At 41.5% G+C, this 23,087-nt stretch overlaps 1 protein-coding gene across 1 annotated transcript; it reads right to left on the bottom strand.

Annotated features, from left to right (window-relative positions):
• Positions 1-1,214: 1,214 nt before the first annotated feature.
• PABPC1 (poly(A) binding protein cytoplasmic 1) lies at positions 1,215-17,063 on the bottom strand. The gene is made up of 15 exons (XM_054651567.2): positions 16,366-17,063; positions 11,614-11,807; positions 11,406-11,521; positions 9,482-9,621; positions 8,136-8,230; positions 6,499-6,636; positions 6,307-6,402; positions 5,616-5,888; positions 5,338-5,431; positions 5,059-5,169; positions 3,993-4,147; positions 3,484-3,568; positions 3,187-3,317; positions 2,795-2,890; positions 1,215-1,655 (listed from the first exon to the last, which is right to left on the bottom strand). Exons 1-14 carry the CDS (start codon positions 16,556-16,558, stop codon positions 2,798-2,800), a joined length of 1,914 nt encoding a protein of 637 aa, XP_054507542.1. The 5' UTR covers positions 16,559-17,063; the 3' UTR covers positions 1,215-1,655; positions 2,795-2,797.
• Positions 17,064-23,087: the final 6,024 nt, after the last annotated feature.

Raw genomic sequence — 23,087 nt, 5'->3', positions numbered from 1 at the left:
CTCATCAAGACTGCAAATTAAAGACTATCCCAGTCTGCTGCCATCAGGACAGGTCTGAGTGTAAGAATTACATAAGTTTAACCTACTGCTTTTTACAGCAAAGGATTTTAACTAGATTCCATTTACACCAGACCAATTTCACCTCATTAAGCTCATTTCTCAAATTCTGTAACAGAAAACCTGAAATCCTAAAATTTTCCCCTTTGCAAGAGGGGAAAAATTAGGGGGCTCCTGAACTGTCTTTTGGGGGACTTCAGAAAGCATACTAAAGGGCTTTGACTGCAACAGATCAGAGAACACTGGCATTCCCTCCACACAACACAGATTTCAGAGACTTCCAGAACAAACTAACCCCTTCTTGTGAATTCCATAGAATGTGTATTCTTTCCACATAGTAACTGAAACCCAGCAGATTTTAGTGGCTACTGGTCATGCCTTCCTCCATGACTAACAGATCTGCCTCCTCCCCACACCAGCCTGCCAGGTTTTACCCTTTTCTTTGTAAAAGCAGGTCATGCCTCTTTCACTGCTTCATTTCTCCTTTTGCATTATCAATTTTGAAAAAGCAACTTATAGAGCCAATTATGGGCTAAACAGGGTAGGAAATATCCTTTTATATTCCACAGATCTGCAGAAAGGGGAAAACCAAAAAGCAAGGCAGTAACTGTAGGATAATCCATCTGTGGATGGACAAGCTTCAGTGTATTTGCTAATTCATGCAGTGAAAGTCAGTTTTACAACAAAAGCAATTTTACCATCTCTCTTGTTTATGCATTTAACACTTAGCTTGATTAAGCATTTAAGTATTAATCCTGCAAAATTCCCAACCTCAGTATGGTTCTGTAGCAAATGAAACAGCTCATGTGTAAGTGCTGCCTCTTCTCACTTTAGTGCCATTTCACTGCCAACCCCCTTTAGGGACACAAACTGACCTGATGACCCCATCAGCCCTGAGTGAAGACAGAATTATTTCTGTGCTATTGTACACTAGACCACATTCAGATCAAGCAGCAATTTAGTAAAAAAACCCAAACACTTCCCCCCCCCCCCCCCCCCCCCGCTTCACTTCTGTTATTTAGAAGACAGAAGACTACAGGTATAGTCTTATCTTCTCTACAATCCACCAAAACATACTAGAGTGGGATTCTAACTTGGCATTCTGGATGACAAGCTTATGAAAAGAACACTGTACAAAAGAAACCATCACAAGTAAGTCAGTGTTTAAGGAATTTTTATTAAACCAAGAATTTTATAATCCAAATTATGTTTCTTTGCTCAGCTATCAATTCTCACTGTCAACTAAAACAGTGGTGATAATCTGAGCTTTTCCACAGTAAAGAATTACAAAATTAAAGAAAGGAATGCTTTAAATTTTTGTACTGTGCTGAAAATTCTTTTCCCCTGGGTTTATAAAACATTAATTTGTATTTTTTATTTTACTATTTTTTTTTAAATTTTAAATCAGTAAGTAATCTAGGACTAGCATCTGTTTTGCTAGTCCCGGCGTTGCTCTGTACGTAAGCTTCAAAGTTTCCTTTCCTTTTTTTATTTATTTTATATTTTGCAATGTTTTTCTCAATATTTAATAGTTTTTCCATGTTTAGATTTTTTTTTCTTCGGTGAAGCGAAGTTCTAGATTGTAGTCCCGGATAGCTCTGCGAAGAAAAACAACGTTGTTATGTTTTAAAACAAAAGCAGCACCTTGTATGTTTTCTACTACTGTACACCATGCAGAACTCTGGGCTTTCATTGTTTCAATGATACCAAAGTTCTTTAGAAACAGAATATCTGGGGTCCTCCCACTTTTTAGGGGACACAAAAGTATTCAAAAGTCTGATCCTTGGCAAGACAGCACTGATTCTAGAACTGGACAGTCCCTCAGACAGCACTGCTTTAAGTACAATGTTACTGCAATTGACTGTGGGGCGCCTCTACTGTTGAGGCTCATCAAATAACTACCCTAGCAAGACTTTCAATTTCCAATTACTAAAACATCATGGAGCAGATGGAGTAATGGTCTCAAAGTATGGGCATCTTAGTTTAGGAGAGACAATCTATTCAGCACTTATCTCCAGAAACAGAAATGGGTAAAAATCATGACTCAAATTCTGCCTCCAAAAGGAAAATGTTATGTGATGAAATGTTAAATCAGGCACCTTCAAATGATAGCTACAAATGTGGAAAGCAAGTTCACAGGCAAAACCTAACTAGACAGAAGAGATAATAGATTCCTTTTTATCCTCAACTTCACATTTTTTCCCTGTCAAAATTGTTAAGCTACCACCATTTGCCTCTGTCATGCACAGTTAAGATACCAGCCCCACAGAAAGCAATGAAGAAAAATCACTCTTTTAACTGACATTAAATTCACCCAAATGTGAAGTCAAGACACTATACAGTTTAGTTTACACTTACTAGACAATTTTAGAATTTGGTAAGTATATACAAACTACAGTATAAACAAGTTCTTTAATTTCTAAGAAAAAAGGGTGTTGGGGTACCATTTTAAGCTAATTTGAATTCCACAAGTTGTTCTCAATAGTATGAATAGCAGCATTTGACAGAACTGCCCGTTTTTGCACACATGCCTAGAGTTAATTCCAGCTAAACGTGTTGTTAGAAACAATGACATGTCAGTAGCTTTTGCTAACCAAGTGAACACAGAAGCTTGTTTACCATAGCTGCAACTTCCTCTGGCTGCACATGACACAGAGCCTGGACACAGGCTGCTTGCAAAGCCATGGACCAAACACTTGCCTTAGTCAATCTATGGAACTACAGTGTCCAAACTTACTTATTAAACACTTGGAACCCCAGTGGGATTATTAACTGCCTTTTGAGCAGCCTCTTTAGCTTGGTGGGCTTGTAGTACGGCTACAGCTTCATCAACCTGTTAAGTACAAATGAAAAATGAATTAAGGGAAGCTCAGCAATTTTTGTATATTTAAGTTAATAATACAGTGAAAATTTATGCATATAAACAATGCCTACATTGTTGAGAAGAAAAATGAGAAGGTTACAATTCCAGTTCATGCAATGTAAGTCACTGTCACCTTTTGAAAGAGGATACTCTTGGCCTGAGCCACCACTGCATTGCTGCTACCTCACTGTGCCAGCACCAACAACTGTTAGATCAGTGTAGAGTTAACCACCCATGGAACCCGTGCAAGGCAAAAGTCCACCCACCTTCGAACGAAGAGACTCAGGAGACTCGAGCATGTGGAGGAGTTCAGAGTTGTCAATCTCCAGCAACATCCCAGTGATCTTACCCGCCAGAGTAGGGTGCATGCTTTGAATAAGGGGGAATAGACGTTCACCTAGAAAGAAGAAAGTTAGTCAGGGATGAATCCAGCCTAAATTTAAGGGATAAGGGAAACAAACTCGTTTATTGCTAAAATCATTTACTCTGCATTTAAAGATTGAAAAAGTGTACTTTAACTGTCCTTCTGCTACAATGCATAGAGAAAGGTATCATATACATACCTAACATCTGCTTTTGTTCTTGTGGAGGGGCAGAAGCCAACATGGAAGCAGTCAAGGGTTCCTGACCTTGCACATGGACAGCAGGCTGCAAATTAATTTAACATTTGAAAATTAAACCCTGGGTCATAATTAGGTGCAGCTTCAAAAAACCAGTATTTCCCAACTTGGCATACACAATGCCTACAGTGTCAGAAACATCAAAGAAATTAACAACTATGCCTGTTCAATCAAATATTACTGGTTAGAGCTGAGTGATGATGCTGACGATTATTAAAAACTGCTCCATGGAGGAGCAAACACAACAATTTAGGCTAAGGTATAAGGGAACTGAAAAGAACAAAGCAACATGGGATCACATCCTGTCCCAGGTGAATTTCAAATATTTTTAACTCCCTAGTGCTTTTACTCTACTGCCATGATGCATAGCCTGAACTGCCCTGCCATCACCCTCACCACCTTCCTCTGCGAGGAACAAGAGTAAAAGCCCAGAGAGCTCCCAGAGCACACACCTGCTGCATAGCAACCTGCGGCTGCGTGTTGAGGTGCTGCTGGGGGTTGCGAACACCCGCGGCGTATTTGTACTGCGGTACTGTGCGCACGGCAGGAGTGGCCGCAGTAGCTGCTGCTGCAGGACGTGGACCCATCGTCTGTGTTGATGTATTAGCTGGAAAAATAGGAACAGAATTCCATGTGTGAATAATTATTAGTATTATAATTATTTTGTCCAACAAAGCAACTTGAATCAAATACCTAATTTAAGTATTGTGTTATAGATTCATCTTAATAGTATTGGCAACTGTCATGTACAAAGGTTCAAACCTTGAAATTTAATGGATGCTGATTTCCAGTCACTTCATTCATGAACTGCCCTTTTTACATGCTACTGGAAAAAGATCCATGATAAAAAAATCCATTTTGAGTATTAATATAATGTCATTATAAGCTAAAGGACATTTGATTTCCTGAGCATATTATGTCAGTCATTCTAAAAAAGGTATTTTTAGGAAATAAATGGCTGTCTGATACATTCTGGGAGAATTACACCTTCAGAGAGGCTGTGGACTCCCCATCCCTGGAGATGTGCAAGACCAGCCTGGATGGGGCTCTGAGTACCCTGGTCTAGTGGAAGGTTCCCTGCCTCTGGCATGGGCTGAAATACATAAGTTTTAAGGTTCCTTTCAACCCAAACCATTCAATGATTAAACCAGTCAATTCTGGTTCATTCAGTGATGTGCAGATTCTGCATTCATGATACTGGCTCACAATAATAAAGTGTGTACATGTAAAATAGAAAAAAATTATAAAGAGCTAAAATTGTATCATCTCAGTATTTCTACACACAACCTATTATTACAATTCCTGCAACTATGTTTAGAAATGACAGAAGCAACCCTTACAGTATTAGTGAAGCACACACAAGAGTAAGTGCTTCATCCTGAAGAGATGGGATCACAGCTGGAGTCTTTGCTGGGACAGTATTTAAAGCAATTACTAGAAGGTGTTATTAGTTTGTTCATTAGGAATATCACATGTGATATTAAACTTAAAAATGTAGCTTGCTCAAATCAAACTCACCAACACGCTGTGTTGACATGACTCGTGGAACCTGGGAAGAAGCTGGTCTCATGGTACTGAACGGTGGTCTGGGTGCTGCTGGGCGGATCGCACCAGGCATGTTTTGGAATGCTGTGGTTTAGAAAAAATATACTGTTACATGTGGAAACACTGAGTGATGACAACATGACTATAAACAGAAGACTATACAGCAAAGCCATGAAAATCTATCTGAAAGGGCAAAGGTAAATGCTACTGAGTTTACAGCAATCACTGGAAAGAGGTGAAGAAGTGACTTACGATGAGGTCTGGCACCCTGAGCAGTCCAGCGAGGACTAGGTCTAGCAAGTTGGGCGAGCTGATTAGTAGGATAGTACGCAGCACGGTTCTGAGTCTGCCAAACACAACATCACTTAACTTTGTTGTCTGTGAAGGGCATGCTAAACAGCCCAGCACCCTCCCACCAAGAGATTAAAATGCTGAAATCACAGACACATGCTAACAGTTCTATTTACTGTTGTATTTAAGCAGATTTTATATGCAATACAAAATATTCGGTTACTCATCTCTACACGTACCTGAGGAATAGCTGCCATGAAGTATCCTGAAGGAGGTGCTGGCTGGTAGGGGTTGATTACAGGATTAGGTACTGCTCTTACACTTGCCATCCTCTGCATGTACTGGTTGGTGAGATGAGCTTGGCGCTCCTCTTTACGCTGGGCTAGAGCTACATATAATGGTTTAGTAGCCACAATTCTACCGTTCATTTCTGTGACTGCTTTGGTGGCTTCTTCTGGTGACGAAAAGCATACAAATCCAAATCCTTTGCTGCGGCCACCTTCCATCATCACCTGTCAGTACAAAATTTATTTTTAAAACTAAGTCTTCTGTGTCACACCTATTTAACTTGCATGAGTTTCTTGTTTCAGCTTATCAGAAGTGACACCACAGGTCTGTTTAACTGAATATTTTATATAAATGAGTATTATTGTGTAATAAATAGCTGTTACCCAAATAGAGATGAAAATCTCATAAAATAATAAGCACAATATTGCACTGAAACATGTCGTTTTTCCCACACTAGTCTCACTACTTAGTTTATTTCAAGAAAGGATGATCATATGGTGTTTAACCTGACATGTACAATAATCAAGATAGCTGATGCCCACATTTACAGTGGGTCACATCTGTTCCTGAATGAAACTTTTCTTTGGTGACAGATCACTACTCATTTTCAGAGAACAGATGAGCACCATCTATGAAGTTTACCTTTGCACTAGTGATTGTACCAAATGGGGAGAACTCTTTTCGGAGACGCTCATCATCGATCCCATCATCAAGATTTTTCACATAAAGGTTTACACCCTAAGAAAACAGGCAAGTTATTTTTAAAAGCAACTGTACTGTGTAAATATCAGAACATCATATAATAGAGTTAGCCCTCTTGATTTAAAACTGAACCTGGTATCTGGTGATCCTGTCCTGCTTCATTTGTTCAAACTTGCGCTTCAGCTCCGTCTGTCTTTCCACCTTTTTCTGAGCCCGGCCAACATAGATTTGTTTTCCATTGAGCTCTTTCCCATTCATTTCATCTACAGCCTTCATTGACAAACAACAAGTTAGCAGTGCTTTTTGTATTCCAGCATTTTTCAGACACATAAAAAATGCAATTCAAATTAAAAAAATTCTAGAAAAAGAGCTAATCCATCTTAAAATACCACTAATTGAAACAAAGTACCCCAAGACTTTCCCACTTATGATAACATGAAAACTGCTTTCCGAGTATGCTTCTGTCTTGTTGAAGACAAGTCACAAGGGATGCAAACCACTTTTTTTATATGAAGCTGGAAGATTGCAAGAGCTATTTCTCTAGCCTTGTCTTGCTAATGCCAGAAAAAAGCAAAGACTAAGCAAATAAAGTTGAAAATCTTTAATTCACCTAGTTCTGTCTTTAAAAGTAACACCTGAAAGTGTAATCTCTACCAGATCTTTCTATACTAAATGTTAAGCTACAGATTATATGTACAGCGTTTGTTTTCATTTTTAGTCTTTCATTAAGGAAATAATTAGAAGTATGAAAATGTGAACTTCTTCCCTTCATACTGTTTTGAGTTACAAGTCTTCAGATATAAAAACTCTGGCATGTATTTACTCAATTAATTTAAAACCAGAAGTCACCAGTTTATTGTATATGTTTATGATCAAAGCCATTAGACATTTTTACAGAGATACTGGAATTTTATGTTATTTAAAACACCCAACATGTGATTCTGACTACAGTAAGAGAAACCATTCATCAGTTAATGTATGCAAGACTGAAAAATGAAGATGTTCTAAAGACAGACAGGATTTGTTCTAATCTCTCGCTTGTACACTTGCAATACTGACAAACCACCAGTTTGAAAAGCAAACTTTGTTTGTTCTGTACTGCATTTTTTCCCTGATGCTATGTCCCTACTGTCACAGTAAACTGACATATCAAAGCAACCAGTTGACAAAAAATTAAGTTACACAGCATAATGGCATGATATAGACATATACACGAATAAAAAGGACCATTTTCCAAAGTTACCCTTTGGAGTAAAAGCAATATTACAAGGCTCTATGACTATTTTCTCACAGTTATGCCAAGTATGCTTTATAAAACTAATAGCTTTCCTGCTGACTTTGCAGAAAACCCAATTCTTTCTGCCTTCTGTGCAGAAGGCAGAAAGGCACAAACATTTTGTGCAACCAAACTGGACTCAATGATTCAGAGATGCAGTAATTTACTATGCTGTATATTGCTCAGCATGTGAGAGTCCAAATATCACTGAGACCTTTAAGCCCAACTACAACAGGTTCTAAAATTATTCAAGATTCCCCATTTCTACACTACTTCCAGCTGTACCAGAGTATCTTGACTTAACAGGTTTCTCAGACCAACTGACATTTGCTCATATGAAAGCATTCTAAATGACAGAAATCTGCTAAGTAATTTAGGCAGTGAGCATCTCTTTTTGCAGTGTCCTTGACCAATTAAAAAACTTAATCACTCAGTGAAACATATTATTTGGGTCTCAGTTACAGGATTCCTAAAATTAAGTCCAAAATCTTACTTTTTGGGCATCTTCGTGTCTTTCAAAACTAACGAAGCCAAAGCCTTTGGATTTTCCACTCTCATCAGTCATAACTTTCACACTTAGAGCAGGACCTAAAAACAGAATGAAATACTTATGCTTCATAGACAGTGTATTCTTCTCAACTTTTGAACATTCTCTTTAGAAGATAAGGTTTAGTTTATTTCACTTGTATTACAAAGGACTCCTACACTAATAGTATCAAGTAAATGTCACCCATTAATATGACATTACTAATTTGCCCTGATGAACTTCAGCATTATGGCTGAAGTCCATCATGCTGAATTTCTTTTCTAATGTATTTTCAACCAAAATTTCATCCTAAAGTGAAAGAAAATTTCACCACAAAGTGAATGAAATTTGTTTTATTATTAAAAATTATGACACTTGAAAAGTATTAGTGGTTCCACGCTTTGAAGCAGGTACTGAAAAAGCCAGAGGAAGGCCTTGCAATTAGGTATACATTTCACTATTTATCCTGGTGAAAGGCCATTCCTAGTTCAGCAATTTCATAACCTCTGAAGAATTGCAGTTCACAGACTCAATTGGAAGTAGCCAATTTAGCTGTAGCAGCTAAATTTGCTACTGTTTCAACCACAGATACTGGAAGAGCAGAAAGGAATTTCCTGTTCGTACTCTTTAGGGCTGCTACAGGGTATCTCTTGTGCAAGGCTTTCCCTTGCTTTACATAATATCCACTGGAGAATAGCAAAAGGAAATTAATTTAAAAAAAAGGTGAGATTGAAAATAAAACATGAAGAGCCTCTAATGGCATTAAAGGATGTGCCATTTCCTATTTTGATGGCAGCACATCATATACATTACTACATCATGGCCAAATGTCCCCCATAATTTTGCCCTGTGCGTAACTGAGGATCAAGGCAGAATCTCATAGCTTGGTGCTGGAATAGTTCCTTGTAATTTTCTATTAGGTCAACCACCACAACGCAACTGAATAACAGAGGCAAGTTTGCAGGTCAATGAAAGCAGTAGCAAATTCATTAGTCACACATCCTGTAGGTGCATTTATAAAATCAATCTGTACTAAACCAGAGAACACTGCAGAACCCATAGACACATAACTTCTGGATTACTGAAAACAGTTCTCATGGCAGGATTAAATATGATATTCTGACTATTTAAAATTCAGGTATTACTGCACTTTTGAATCTGAAACTGGAAGTACCCACTTTTCAGTAATCTTTATTACATTTCTACATCAACATCAGACAGCCCTGATTTCTTGTATTTCAAGGCACTGTACAAGTAAGATACATGTAGTAAATTGAAGTTCATTTGTGTTTATATAAACATTAAGACATTACCAAACTTGCCAAAGAGTTCCTTAAGTCTCTCATCATCCATGTCTTCGCCAAAATTTTTGATGTAAACATTGGTGAATTCTTTTGCTCTGGCTCCAAGCTCTGCCTCACGTTCCTTGCGGGATTTAAACCTTCCAACAAATCTGGTTGCAGGAAGAACAGAGTAATACAGATTAAAGCAAGTGTCTCAAGGTTAAAAAATTTACTTTAATCCTCTGGCATTGTATTTTATTCCTAATCAGTCTCGTTCACTATAGGTATGAAAATATTTATGATAAAACTCAGTCAGAAAAACAACTCCACTGTCCTTTGCTACACCAGCATGTTTATCCCAGTTACAAGGCAAGAAAATGCTTTCAAGCCATTGGTGAAATTGTTCACTCTTATAAAACAGCCTTTGACAATAAGAGCTTGACAATGGAAAGAGTACTAAGAGGCTGAACAGAAATTCTAGATAACAGCATAATCCCTAAAAGCAGCCTAAAAGCAGTCACTGCTCTCTGATTCAGTTTTTAAGCAAGAGCTATTTAACTAACTGCCCTCCCTCCCTAGCACACCTCTCCAGCCTGTATCAAAGACTTTGTTTATAGGCATAGTGAAATAAATAGTTCAACTTGCTCTTGAGTCAAATACTGCCCAGCAAATTGGCTGGGAACACCAAAGGTTAGTTCATACTGGCAGAAAAGGAACAGAACCTGAACATAACATTCTGCAGCCCAAGGACATGCCTTAGAACAGACTGTACATGGCTGACACCGATTTCTGACTGTAGCAAATTCCTTCTTTCAAATTTTATTGTAGGCTCTAACTTTATAGTCACAAATTTGAAAAATGCGATTCAGCAGCATACAGTACCTCAGCAATTTTTAAACTTTGACAATTTCACCTAATTTATAGCAATCAAGTATAGTAAGAATGGAAGTGCAATGTGTTCAGCAGATTTTAATAGTTAGTGAAGTGATTTAATTGATTTCTAAAAGACTAGTCTGAATAGAAATTCAAAGCAAAATCAACTCTCCTGATATATTTCACTCCTGTGCTCTTATGATTGCATGTTGACCATTTTTACTAATTTAAAGTTGTAAAACAATGGACGCTGAATAAAAACATCCACCATATGTCAGTCAAGAACAGAACAAGCAGGGAAACTTTCAAAATATATGTTTTCCCAGTATATGTGTCTTGATCTATCCATCTCTACATATAAAAATAATCCATGACAGTAAACTGATGCTGATTTCTGTTATCCTTTTTCCAAACCCTCCTAAGTATCTAGAAAACTGTTCTTCTGGAATAATACCAAACACCATAATGATCCCTTAGGGATAGCTGTGAAGCACACTCATTCCCCTTCATTATTAAAGAAGTTGCCAAATAACATTTTTCCCTACAATGTAGAATAATGATAATGTTTAAAACATTACACTTCTCTAAGTTTTATTTTCTACTCCCTAGATATGCCTATTAACAGACATTCATACAAAAATATTAGTCTAATCTGACCACTCTTTAGTGCATCCTTTAGTGCTAAGTATCAGCTGACTCCAAAATATGGATAATACACTTATCTCACAACTCTTATAAAGGATGTATTATTCAGCATACTCAATGGATTGTATTTTATCTCAGACCAATAAGATCAGAAAACCAGGGAAGATCCCAAATCCTCATTACAGTATTGGCTTGTAAGACAATTAATACAGTGATTTTTTCCTCTGGAGTTCATTATTTGTCTTTTTGAACTTGGACTGACTCCAGAACAAGCAGGTGATACAATTCTTAAAATCTGTAGCACTAAAACTCTACATCTTCTTAAAACTAGAAATTTTCAGAACAACCTTCCTTTTCTAGGTAAGCTTTTAAATCTTTGTCTGCCCTAAAAAGAATTTCAGCTTGCTGATCCCCAAATACTTATTTATGTACTTACACTTTGCGGTCATTAAGCAGCATACCATTCATTTTTTCAATAGCTCTTTCTGCAGCTTCTTGTGTCTCAAAATGCACAAATCCATAACCCTTGGATCCATTTTCATCACACACCACCTATTAATGAAAAACCTTGTTGTAATACCCATGGAATGTTTCCAGCATAAACTGAGGAGTTTGTGTGTCAATGCATTTTACTTTCCACTAACCTTACAAGACAGGATGTTTCCAAAAGCAGAAAATGTGTCATACAAAGCTTTGTTATCAATTGATTTGTCCAAGTTTTTGATGAAGATGTTTCCTACACCGCTTTTGCGCAGAGATGGATCGCGCTGAGACCACATGATGCGCACTGGTTTGCCTTTAATGACATCAAAGTTCATGGTGTCCAAAGCTCGTTCAGCTGGAAAAACATTATGGAATTAGTAGGAAATGCTAGGTATCTTAATAAGCACACAAATACTAGCTGAAGTACAATTCTCAATAATATTTTAATTATTTCAAGCCCAGCACCATCACCAAGCTGAAAACCCAAGCCTTCAGTGTACTCTGCTGTATGCAAGGAAGAATTGGCAAAAACTCATCAGCAAAAGCTGCACTTCAAGCAGGAGCACAAGTCAGCTGAGAAAGCTGCAGAAATCTCATTAGCTCATAAAACTAGGTCTATGAAAAGATGCTACGGTGACAGGAGAAAAAGCAGCAAGTGGCAGCTGTTACCAAGTTTTAACATTTGTGAAAATCAGTGGCTTCTTCCATATTACACAGATGTATGCTGTGTCAATGAAAATGCTTTTAGGGGTACTGCTTGTGCCTATGAGAGGCCTTTTGCAAATATTAACATAAGAACACCTACAACACCAATACTACCCCTAAACTGACAAAATTTCTTTGCTAGATGGACCTTCAAGCTTTATTCAGGCAGTTATTCCACACAACTTCCTCAGTGACCAAAAAGATCTGTAATGAAATTGTGAGCAAGAGACAGTTCAAAGAGATTCAAAACTGGCACTTAGTTTAGAAAATCTGAAATGATACATATATTTTAAAAGCTCACAATGAAACACATATGAGCTCAATGAAGGAGCAAGCATTATAACAGCAAACCAGGGTAATGCAAACCAGGTTTTGTTACTCCAAGGAGTAGTTTTTCCAGTAGAACTCCATAACTAACTTTTCAAATTCTGCATGTAAAATTTCTTGTGTATTTAGATGGGGAAGTATCCAGACTTGCTCATTTTTCACACGTCTCTTCAAAGCCACAAGACATGTCTGTGATGTTATAACTCATCTTGTGTATTTAAACACAAAAGAGCAATAGTTCTCAAGCACAGCAATTCCTTTCCATCCCTGTTCCTGTAAGTCTGGAAGAACACTGAAAAAAGTCCCAATAAATACCTGAAGTCACACCCATGGGTACTAACTCACTTCACTGTCATTTGCAAATATCAAAACAATAGGATGTTAACAAGACTGAAATCAGCTTAGTGAAAATACAGCAACTGTGTCAGTAACTTTTTTTGGGAGGACCAAGGGCCAATCACATTGTGAAAACCCTTATTTCATGCTTTTGTTCTTTAAGTGCTGCTTTTGTCTTGAGCTATATTGTTCCATGACATGGCCAAAGACAATTTGCAATGAGCTTGGGATTCAGTTGATCTATCATGTTTTATATCCTTTCTTGTGACATTTTCAGATTAAAAATAAATTTTAAGATTATATTCTCTGAAAGACATATAAAGAGATGGACATCTAACATTTTAACGGGGAAAAAGATTATTGATACTATTACCATATTCACATGACAGTAGCAACTCAGCAACTTGTTTAAACTGAAGCCACAAAAATTAGATGCCAGTCTTCTAAATAAGTTAATAAAGCATTCAAAAACTTTAATATAAATTAAGCAACCTAGACAGTGGTAATGAGAAATAAAAATCATTGGCTCTATACTACCAAAAGGGGGGAGGGGGAAGAGATATAAAAAAAAACAAAAAAGGAAAAAAAATAACCCCTGTGGATATCAGACTGGCCACAGTAGAAACTTGTAAGACTTCACTACTGCACTGGAAGTCATTTGAATTATTACTGCCAGCACCAATAGATGTGCCAGCAACAAACAGTTCATTATTTCCAGAAGTAGTAACAGGGCTTCCTTTACTTGAAAAGAGGCTTTTCTAATTCATGCTAATTGCTTCTAGAATAATCCTGACACTCCTCAAAAATGCGTGTTCCTAAACACATTTCCCAACCATCTGACTGAAAGTGGGTCCATGGGTCCTTTGCAAACATTTTCACTCTTAACAAATAGTGAGCTTGTGTCTTAGACCAGTGCAATTTCTCCAGGAGGACAGCATGGAAACTTCAATAGCTCTCCTCATCTCTCCTTTGGAACAGAAATACAAGAAAATTAAGTTTTTCTGCCGAATTGACACTACACTGTCATTCCATGGTAGATTTAAAAAGCATTACTAGACTCCATCTAACCAGGTACAAGCCACTCTCATTAAAAGTCGCAGCGAGTGAAACTGGCTCATTTTCATTACATTTCAGTCATAAAAGGCTGTGCCGGTTGCAGGAGGCAGCTCCGTTCAGCAGCGAACTGGACACACCTACCCGGGCTGTACTTCTGCTGATTCTGCTGGAGCTCTCATTCAATGACTCACCAGCTCCCATTTTAGTCGTGAGCAACTGGACAGTCCACTTTAACAATTTCAAAATCACTCAGAATATACACTTAATGCCAACCTGTGCTAAAGGTAAACAGCAGCAGCTTGAAACAAAAACCTCTGGAAACATAACCATTCTAAATATCCAAATGATTCTGATGCACTTTCAGATTACTCAAGAATGTTTCCAGTTCAGTGATTAAACAAGATTGCTTGAGTTTTACTCCAGACTATGACTCAAATTCAGAAAAGTCAAAACTCTGACATATGTGCATACCTCACACATGTGTCATCAGGCCTAATTAGTTTTTAGAAGAGCTTTGAGATCCCTCCTTTACAGACAGCTGGTGATGTCAAGCACACCTTCAAAGCTATTTTTCAAAACCAAGGTAGTTGTTACTAGCTGTTTATAGGCATGGACTGAGATGTAGCTAAAATTTGGCCAAACCAATAAAAGGTTTGGAATCAAAACCAATAAAAAGTTTGGAATCAAAATAAAACCAGAATGATTGTAAGAATAACCATTTATCCTCAAAACTCCTATTTCAAGGTTTCTGTAAATCAACATTAAAAAGGCCCCAGACTACAGAAAGCCTACACAAAGCCCCCAGCAAATGCTTTCTAGGTATTTGCCAAGAATATAAAATTCTGAAAATCTTGAATAAGTATAATCTCACAATACTACTGAAGTGTATTTTAAACAACTGCTTCTAGATATGTACCAAACGCAGGTTTGAAAAAGATGAGAAATACTTTTAGCTGAACTGGACTAGTTATAAACTAAAATATGTGTGTCTCCCAAAGCCTGAAAAATACAACATTTGGAGTAACAGCATCTTTCTAAGAGGCATATTCAAAATCTGAATTAAGCACTGCTCAGGTGAAAAAGCTCTATTTGTTCGCACATTTGACAAATTACAAACCAAGTCACAAAATGCACTGGTTGCACAACTAATGATAAATTATGATAAAGCCCTTATGGAACTCTGTCAACACTAAGGAGAAGCAGCATTTGAATCACCTTCACCTTATACCCTGACATTATTATATCACAGTATTGACCTGTGCTAACCCCTTATTTTTCTGAGAAACTGTACCAGACATTTTTATGTAAAGAAAGCGAAGTATGTCAAAACAAGCATTTAAATCGTCTCAGCCTAAAGCATGGCTGAATAAATCAAAAGCTCTCTGAACTGAGAGCTGATAACAGGTGGAGTATCTGCCTATTAAGATGAGGCTGTAACTTTTACTACGTACATACAGATACCATCGGTACACCAAAGTCTGATCTGATAATGGCTGTATGCTAAAGCTAACTCTGAAAGCCAGTTAAATCTAATTGCTTGAAATGTTTGCGATTTAAGTATCTCTCTTTCATATGCTTGAAAATAAAGCCATTATAGTGGAAAACTGTTTGCTTAACTGTGCTTGAAATCACGTATCTTCTAGTTGGCCAATTGCTTTTTATTTTTAATTGGGCTCCACAAAACCTAGAACCAGTTACAAGTGAAACACCTTCCAAATGGATCACACTGTGTTTCCCAACATGCCCAGAACCGCAGAGAAAGTTTCTTTACCGATATAACTTTGGAGAAGCAGCGTGAAAACACTTCATGAAAAAAACAAGTTTCATAAAAACGCGGCTTGGGAGAAACAATGTCAGAGAATTTACTGCGAAGAGACACGAATGAGAGCAGAGCTCGGGCTCCTGCTACACGAGGAAGAAGCGCAAGGAGGCCCGAGTAGTTCCATGTCCTGCCCGCACGTGACAGCCCTGCCATGGTGTTTGAACAAACGCTTCGGCCTGGCCGCCTGTGAAACTGCCCAGCCACGCCGGTGCGCCCTACTTCCTTCTGCCGGCCTCCTGCCCGCGCACTCACACACACACCCAGCGCTGCGCGGTTATTAAAAGGTGCCAATGACCGCGATGCTTTCCTCAAGCTACCCTTCATCTCGGACGGACGTGAAGAGCCGCCCGCACACTCATCCACAATCCCCTCCCCGGCAGCGGGGGCAGCCCCGCCGGGCCACCGGGGCTCCCCGGGCGCTCCCCCGCCCATCGCCGGGGCCCCGCGGCCGCTCTCGATGCGCGGAAGCGCCTCCCCCCCGCTTCACCGGCCGCCACGAGGCGCGGGCGGCCCGGGCCGCGTGTAAGCGGCGGCCCCGCCGCCAACTTCCCCCCGCGCCCCGCCGGGTCCGCCCCGTCCCGGGCGGCAAAATGGATGCGGGGCGGCGGCCGGGGAGGGGGGCAGGGGACAAACATGGCTCCGCCGGCGCCCGCGGCCCGGCACTCACCGTCGGCGGGCTGCTGGAAGTTGACATAGGCGTATCCGAGCGAGCGGCGGGTGATCATGTCCCTGCAGACGCGGATGGAGAGGATGGGCCCGGCCGGGCTGAACTTCTCGTAGAGCATGGCCTCGGTCACGTCGGGGTGCAGGTCCCCCACGTAGAGCGAGGCCATGGGGTAGCTGGGGGCGCTGGGGTTCATCCTGCCGCCGTCTCCCGGCGCGGGGGGGGCGCTGACGAGGCGGAGGCCGCGGCGGTCGGTGCGAGCGGGGCCGGCGAAGGCGGCGCGGGGCCGCTCGGACTCAACGGCTGCGGCGGGTGCGGCGGATGGGCAGGCGGGGGTCGGGTCGCGCCGTGCGGGCCGGGTGGAGCTGGCGGCGGCGGGTGCTGCGCTCGGCGGGGTCGGGCTCGCTGTGTGTCTCCTCTCGGCTGCGCCGGGTCCGGGGACTTCGCTTCACCGGGTTATTTTATATCAAACCGGCCGTTTGCAGGAAGGTTGTCGGGAAGGTTGGATGAGGAAAGAGGGTTATTTTTTTAAAAGGTTTTTTAAGATTTTTGGATTTTTTTTGGCTTTTTTAGATATTTTTTTAGTAATAAATGGTGCTGCGGGGCCGGGCCGGCGTGTCCGGTTGGTCCGGAGCACACGCACTGCGCACACAGCTCCGACGGCGGCCGGGGGACAAGGGGGCGGCCGCCGCCCCGGCCGCGCTCTATATATACCCGCCCCGCCCCCCCGCCCCCGCCGCGCGGCGCGCCACGCACAGCGCCGCGCGCACCGCGCACGCGCACCTGCGAGCGGGGGTGGGGACACGCGCGGCAGCCGGCGCGGAGCGGCGGCTTCGGCGCATGCGCGAGGGCGGGGCGGGCCGGAGGGTTGGCCGCGCGGGGAGTGCGCCTGCGCCCGCCCGGCGTCACGGGGGGCGGCGCGAGTGTGGGGGCGGCTCGGCGGCAGGGCGCACGCGCGGGAGGGAGCGCACATGTGCGCGGTTGGGGGAGGGCGGGTGGATGGAAAGGCGCGTGCGCGCCGAGCGGACCAACGGCCGGCGCGGGGCGGGGCGTTACCGGCTCGCTCGCGAGCTCCGCGCGCCCCACCCGCCGCTGGCCGGGCCGCGCGGGGGAGCGCGCGGGTGGGGGGGAGGTCGCGCGCTCGGGGCCGGAAGGGGGCGGGGCTCGCGGCGCTGCTCGGCGCATGCGCGGTGACGGAGCGCGGGGGGGGGGGGGTGGGAGGAGAGTTGGGAGGTGCTGTGGCTGCGGGAGGAATGAACGTTGGAATGTTGTCACTAGGCCGGGAATAAAGCGGGATTAGCGTTTAAACTCTGCTCTGGTCGTTCCTTAAATTAGGCGTGTTTTATCGCTGTGTTCTGTGCTAAAGAAGTTTGGGCTGTAGGTTGGAGGGCCTGGGGAGTTGGCTGGGCCTCTCTGCAGCTCTGTGGGTGCGTGAGGTGACCGCCGCCATCTCGGGCGGCCTGCGGAGGTGGTGCCAGCCCGCATTCCAGACGTGCCTTTCGAAACTTGCCATGCGAGCGTCGTGACTTGTGCCATACACTGAATTTCTCAGGGAGTATCGCATGCAGAATCACAGTACGAATTAGGTTGGAGAAGGCCTGTGGGATCATCGAGTCCGACCTTTCACTGAATATCACCATGTCAATTACACCGTGGCACAAAGCGCTGCCACTCGTACTTCCTTAAGTACCAAAGCAATCCTGTGGGGTTTGGAAAACCTTGCTTTATTTTTAGTTGGCTTCTCTAATCTGAGAAAAACATTAATCCTTTTGTGAGAAAGGAAAATATTTTCCTATCAATTAGAATTCTAGGGGGCTTTTTAATTAATTGTGTTTCAGATTTTTGCAAAATAATAGAATCAAATAAAATGTGCTTCATTCCTGCTAAACAATCGTAAAAGTACTTGCACTAAACCCTAAACAATGCCATTGTAAGGCAGGAAGCCAGATCATGGATTTGCAGAAGTCCTGGATGTAACTGCTCTTTTACATTTAATTTAGTTTTTCTTAGTGTTTTCTTACTGTTCTTTACACAGTTTCAACATAAAGAAAAAAAATGGTCTGCGGTTTTGCATCTTGTTTTCTTGTTTTATATTTCGTATGATGATTTATTTTTCTTTGACTAGCATTTGCCATTACGGGTTTAAGTAGAGCCGTAGGGGGGAGTACTTGTGGAATTTTGCTGTCAAGTGTGAAGATTCCACTTGCACTCAGCAGCTGCTGCAGTTTCACTGCCTCTTGTTGGCGGTGACCAAAGCCACGGCAGAGCTGGCATCTCCCCGTGTGCTCCATGGCAAAGTGTGACTGCTTTGTTCAGCCCCCACCCTGCCCTGGCCTTAAACTGAGGTACCCTCTGGAATCTGAAGCAGCTGACAAATGAACACATCCTGAGGCGGCAGTGGTGGCTTCTGTCAGCTGGGTACAGCAGATGGCCAGCACCAGCAGTGTCTTATAGTGAGGTTTGATGTGTTTGTTAAAATTTAGACAATGATCTTTAGAGAAAAATAGAATTTCTCTCGTTTAAATACTGGTTTATAATGCCCTCCTTAGGATGTACTATGTACTGTTTCTGTCTCTCCTTTCCTTACATGGTCCTGTTCTTCACCTTGTCTCCTTTCCCCAAACTGTCCTTTTTCATACTTGCTTCTTCTATCACACTTTTCTGTCATTGGCATTTGGTCATATTATTACATGTTTTTTCTTCCCTTGGGAAGGCATGTTCCTACTCTTTCTTGTGAGTTAGGTTGCTCTGTTTCCACCCTTGGCACTCTGGGACAATGTCAAGATAGAGCCCAGAGCATGGCAAGGCATTTTTCTTTTACCCAATTTAAGGAATCATATTTGAAAGTCTTGTTCAGCACAGAGAGGGACTTTTTGGAGATCTTGTCTCTTAACATGGTATGATTTCAGAGTTTTCTAACACTAAATGTGATTAAGGCAGTAAAAATGCATTCTCAGCCTTATATGGATATCCAAAAGAGTTCAAATTATTGTTTAAAAGCACTGTAGCTTTCTAAGTAAACTTGTCTAGTGTTTGTTTTCAGCAAAATAATATATTATTGGGTCTTGTCCTCACAGATTGCAGTCCTTTGGCTTTGACCTGAAGCAAGGATCTGACTTAGAAGTTTTACTGTCTATTCCCTCCCCACTGGCCTCCTCAAAGCAGCAAATGGGACTTTAGATAAAAGCCTGGTCACAGTAGGAGGTAGGTCTAGCCCCTCTGATGCTGCCCAAAACAAGTGTCTTGTCCTCCTCCTGTAACAAACTGACTTTTCAAGATGTGGCCTAAGTGTTTTAAGGCAACAGGAAAGAATGCTTTCAAGCTTGAGGCACAGAATTTGCATTAAACTTTAGATTCTGGTGCTGCAAAACACTCTTAGTGATTTAGGATTGAACCTTGCAAAGGACCAGGACATTTGTGTGCTTGCTTCTGCTGATTGCCCACCAGAACTGCAGTCCAGAGCCCTGAGTGAGATGTGGGGTCTGGGAGGGCTCCTGGCAGGAGAGCCCTTGTTGAGTATTACCTGATATTCTCACCTGGGTCTCTCCCAGATCCATTTTAGCTCTGCTGCTCTCAAGTTCTACATGGTGTCTGATAAAAGTTTCCATAGAGGGCCTGTGTTGTCAGCTGGGCTTATTGCCCAGAGCTGGTGTGTGTCCTGTCCTTACAGGTGTGACATGTGGGTGGCTGGGCCTGGAAGTTGGCCTTCTTAGCAGAAACCACTTCTTTGAAACCCCAGGTTTGAGGTTTAGCTAGAATATATAACTCAGTGTTTCCTTGTCAGCTTCAGGGAATTGCAGTCAAACAGGAATTGAATGAGGGGCAATAATTCTTTAATTCTAAATCTTTTAAGTATTTTTGCAATCTAGATAAGTTACCTGGATGTAACTTATGCCTCCTTTCAGCTCAATGTTCATAGAACTAACAAATAGGAAAAAATGTAAAGTGTACACAATGTTTTTCACTGACAGCAACTAAGAAATATTTCAGACTTCCCTGATACATTATTTCTAAGCATATGCTCTACCAAAGTTAAATAAAGATCCTTTGCAACTTAAAGCTCTAAGCAGATACAAGATTTTTCTTTTGTTCCAGTGGTATTATGATTTGTGAATGCAATTGGTTTTATTCTAGGCTATCATGGAAATAGGGAAGTTATTGAATTTCATTCAGACTTCAATAAATTTCCTCTCTTGCCTAGGAATTATGACTTTTTGATACATGATGGATTGCACAAAACTGTTGGACATTATGCAAAACCAGCAGTATATTTAGCCACAGGAAGCATTTTTAAATAGTATCTGTAAAGTGCCAGTATTGAAGATTTTCTTTTAATTAACACAGGCTGAATGTAAAAAAGGTTTTATTGTTTACCCAAGTTTATAGTTAGCCACAGGAGGCATTTTTAAATAGTATCTGTAAAGTGCTAATATTGAAGATTTTTTTTTTTTAATTAACACAGCTGATAGTTAAGGTCTTATTATTTAGAATACACACACTGTTTCTGAGTTCAGGAACTGCTTGATCATTTTCACATCTCAGCATTTTCCTTTTCTGTTCAGCTACAGGGCACTGCCATGTGCTAAAATGGCACTGTGAAAGCTAAAATATTGATGGTCTGTGTTAAAGAGATAGGGAAGAACACGTACCTTTTGAAGGGGAGTGCCAGTTTCTTTAAACTAAGTGCCTGACTGATAACACTGTTTGCTTTTGGTAGCCTGCTTATTCCAGATAGTCTTTTCAGTGCTAGATAATCTTTTGAGCTCAGCCAAACCCAAGTTCTGAGTAATTTGTTTAATAAAAAATGGGGGAAAAAAGATATGTCAAGACCTCTGAGCTCTGTATTTTGAGCCTTCTTGAATGGGGGCAGAAGCAATTTTGCTCTCTTGTTTTTGGGACTGTTCTTCTTTGTACAAAGAACTGTGCATTTGTTTACTGAACTGGTGAAGGAGAAATAATTTTGGCAACAGAACAGGGAAAGAAATGTCATTCTCAGGCAGTCATGACATGGGAAAGGTAATAGTTAATTACTTTGTAATGTGCCTGAAGCAACCAAAGCAACAGGTTTGTGCAGTGGGATTGTTTTCCCCAATGCCAAGTGCAGCTGAGGAAATAGGAATGTACTGAACCAAGTTTGGTCAGGAATATTGCCTCCAGTATACTTTGTCTCCCCCTCCTCACTCTACTGGTTAATTATTGAGCCTTGGGAGGTACTGTCAGGGTTGGAAAGATGGATGGGCAGAGGAAGAGGTGCTAGAGCTGGGGCTGGGCAAGGAGCTGCTCTGGGAAGGCTCTGTCTGGAGCAGAGGGACAGTGCAGGAGCAGGGCAAGTCCATGCTCAGCTGTCACTGGCTGCACTGAGGGCAGGCTCAGCTGCTCTGGGTCTTCTGACAGTTCTCTCTCAGCCCTTCTTCCTTCCCAAGGGTGAGCTTTGTGCTGCTCCATCCCCGTCCCTAACACAGCCACCTCCTCTCAACCACATCCTCTGCTCCCTTTCACTCTGCCTGATGCAATCACCCCCTCACTAAGAAACCACCAAGGTACTGTGAAAAACAGATTGGTGTCTCCCTCTGCCCTTTATTAGCTACAATCAGAGTTTGTTATCTCTGAGGCTCTCTCCCTTCACCAGTAGCTGCAGTATTTCTTCCTGAAGAGCTAAGTACTCTAATCAAAAATATTTGAGTATCATGCTGCTGTTCCTGAGTGTCCTCAAAGTGGTCTGTTGGACTGTTAAATGTTGTGTACTGGGGGAAACAAAGTCATTGCCATATTTCTGTGCAAGCACCAGACTGTAGACTGTTAAATCTGCAGAATTTTGATGGGGGTGGGGAATGGTGTAGAGAAGAGACAGGAAGAAAGCATGGTAAGTATCCAACTCCATTCTCTCCCCAAGTGAGAACACAGTATCATCCGAATTGAGATCTTTCAATATTTTTTTTTTCATATAAATCCTCTGAGGGTGGCAGTTAGTCTCTCTAAGGCAGCCTATTCTGGGGTGTTACTCTCCTTAACTTGTAAATTATTTTTCTAATGTCTGACCCAAGTTTCCATTTTTGCAGTTCCTTCTCATTCTATCCCCAAAGTACAAAATATTTTTTCTTTTCTTTGGTTGGTTTTTCTTTTTTTTTTTTCTTTTATTTTTAAAGTACTTTTTTTCTAGCAGAGCCATGCTGCTCTTCCAGGGTATGCACTAGAAAGTGTTCTGGTGTGTGTGCTGGCTCAGGGAGTGGGTTAGACTGGAGTGACCTCTGGCATGAACAGATAATCTGCTTCAGATGGGCATTGCTGTATTAATGTGTATGGGACAGTGATTCCTGTGCCAATCTGTGATTCCCTATTCCAAAGGAAGCTGCTATTGCTGTGCTATGTGTACACCTTGTGCATGATGAAATGCCAGACCTTTCGTGTTGTGGATATTCCCTTTGCAAGAGGCTGATGGTAGAACCATAAGAGTGTGTTGCTTGAGAAAAAAAAATGGACTTTCACTGGACCAGCTGCAGTCATTCAATTTCCAGGAGAACCAGAAGGACCAAGTAGCAAAGGATGCTTTGGTCAGTTTCAAGAGAAAAGTCCTTTAGCTGTTCACTGTGACTTGAGATTACCCATACACAGGACAAATTTCTGTGATCCATGGATAAAGCTTTGCCCTGGAATTTTCTCACAGGTCTCAGTCCAGGCTCTTTGACCATTTTATTATGGTCCTGCCACCTTTGAATCAGTAGCCT

This window comes from Agelaius phoeniceus, chromosome 1 (genome assembly GCF_051311805.1).
Source record: "Agelaius phoeniceus isolate bAgePho1 chromosome 1, bAgePho1.hap1, whole genome shotgun sequence".
Classification (NCBI taxonomy): Eukaryota; Metazoa; Chordata; class Aves; order Passeriformes; family Icteridae; genus Agelaius; species Agelaius phoeniceus.
This window is presented reverse-complemented; position numbering and strand designations above follow the sequence as displayed.

Bases quoted from the DNA above. Each gene is read 5' to 3' on its own strand.
- PABPC1 (XM_054651567.2), bottom strand. From the start codon at position 16,558: ATGAACCCCAGCGCCCCCAGCTACCCCATGGCCTCGCTCTACGTGGGG. The intron at 11,808-16,365 runs GTGAGTGCCGGG...ATGTTTTTCCAG, and splicing joins CTTCCAGCAGCCCGCCGACG to CTGAACGAGCTTTGGACACC. The intron at 2,891-3,186 runs GTGGGTGGACTT...TGTACTTAACAG, and splicing joins CTGAGTCTCTTCGTTCGAAG to GTTGATGAAGCTGTAGCCGT.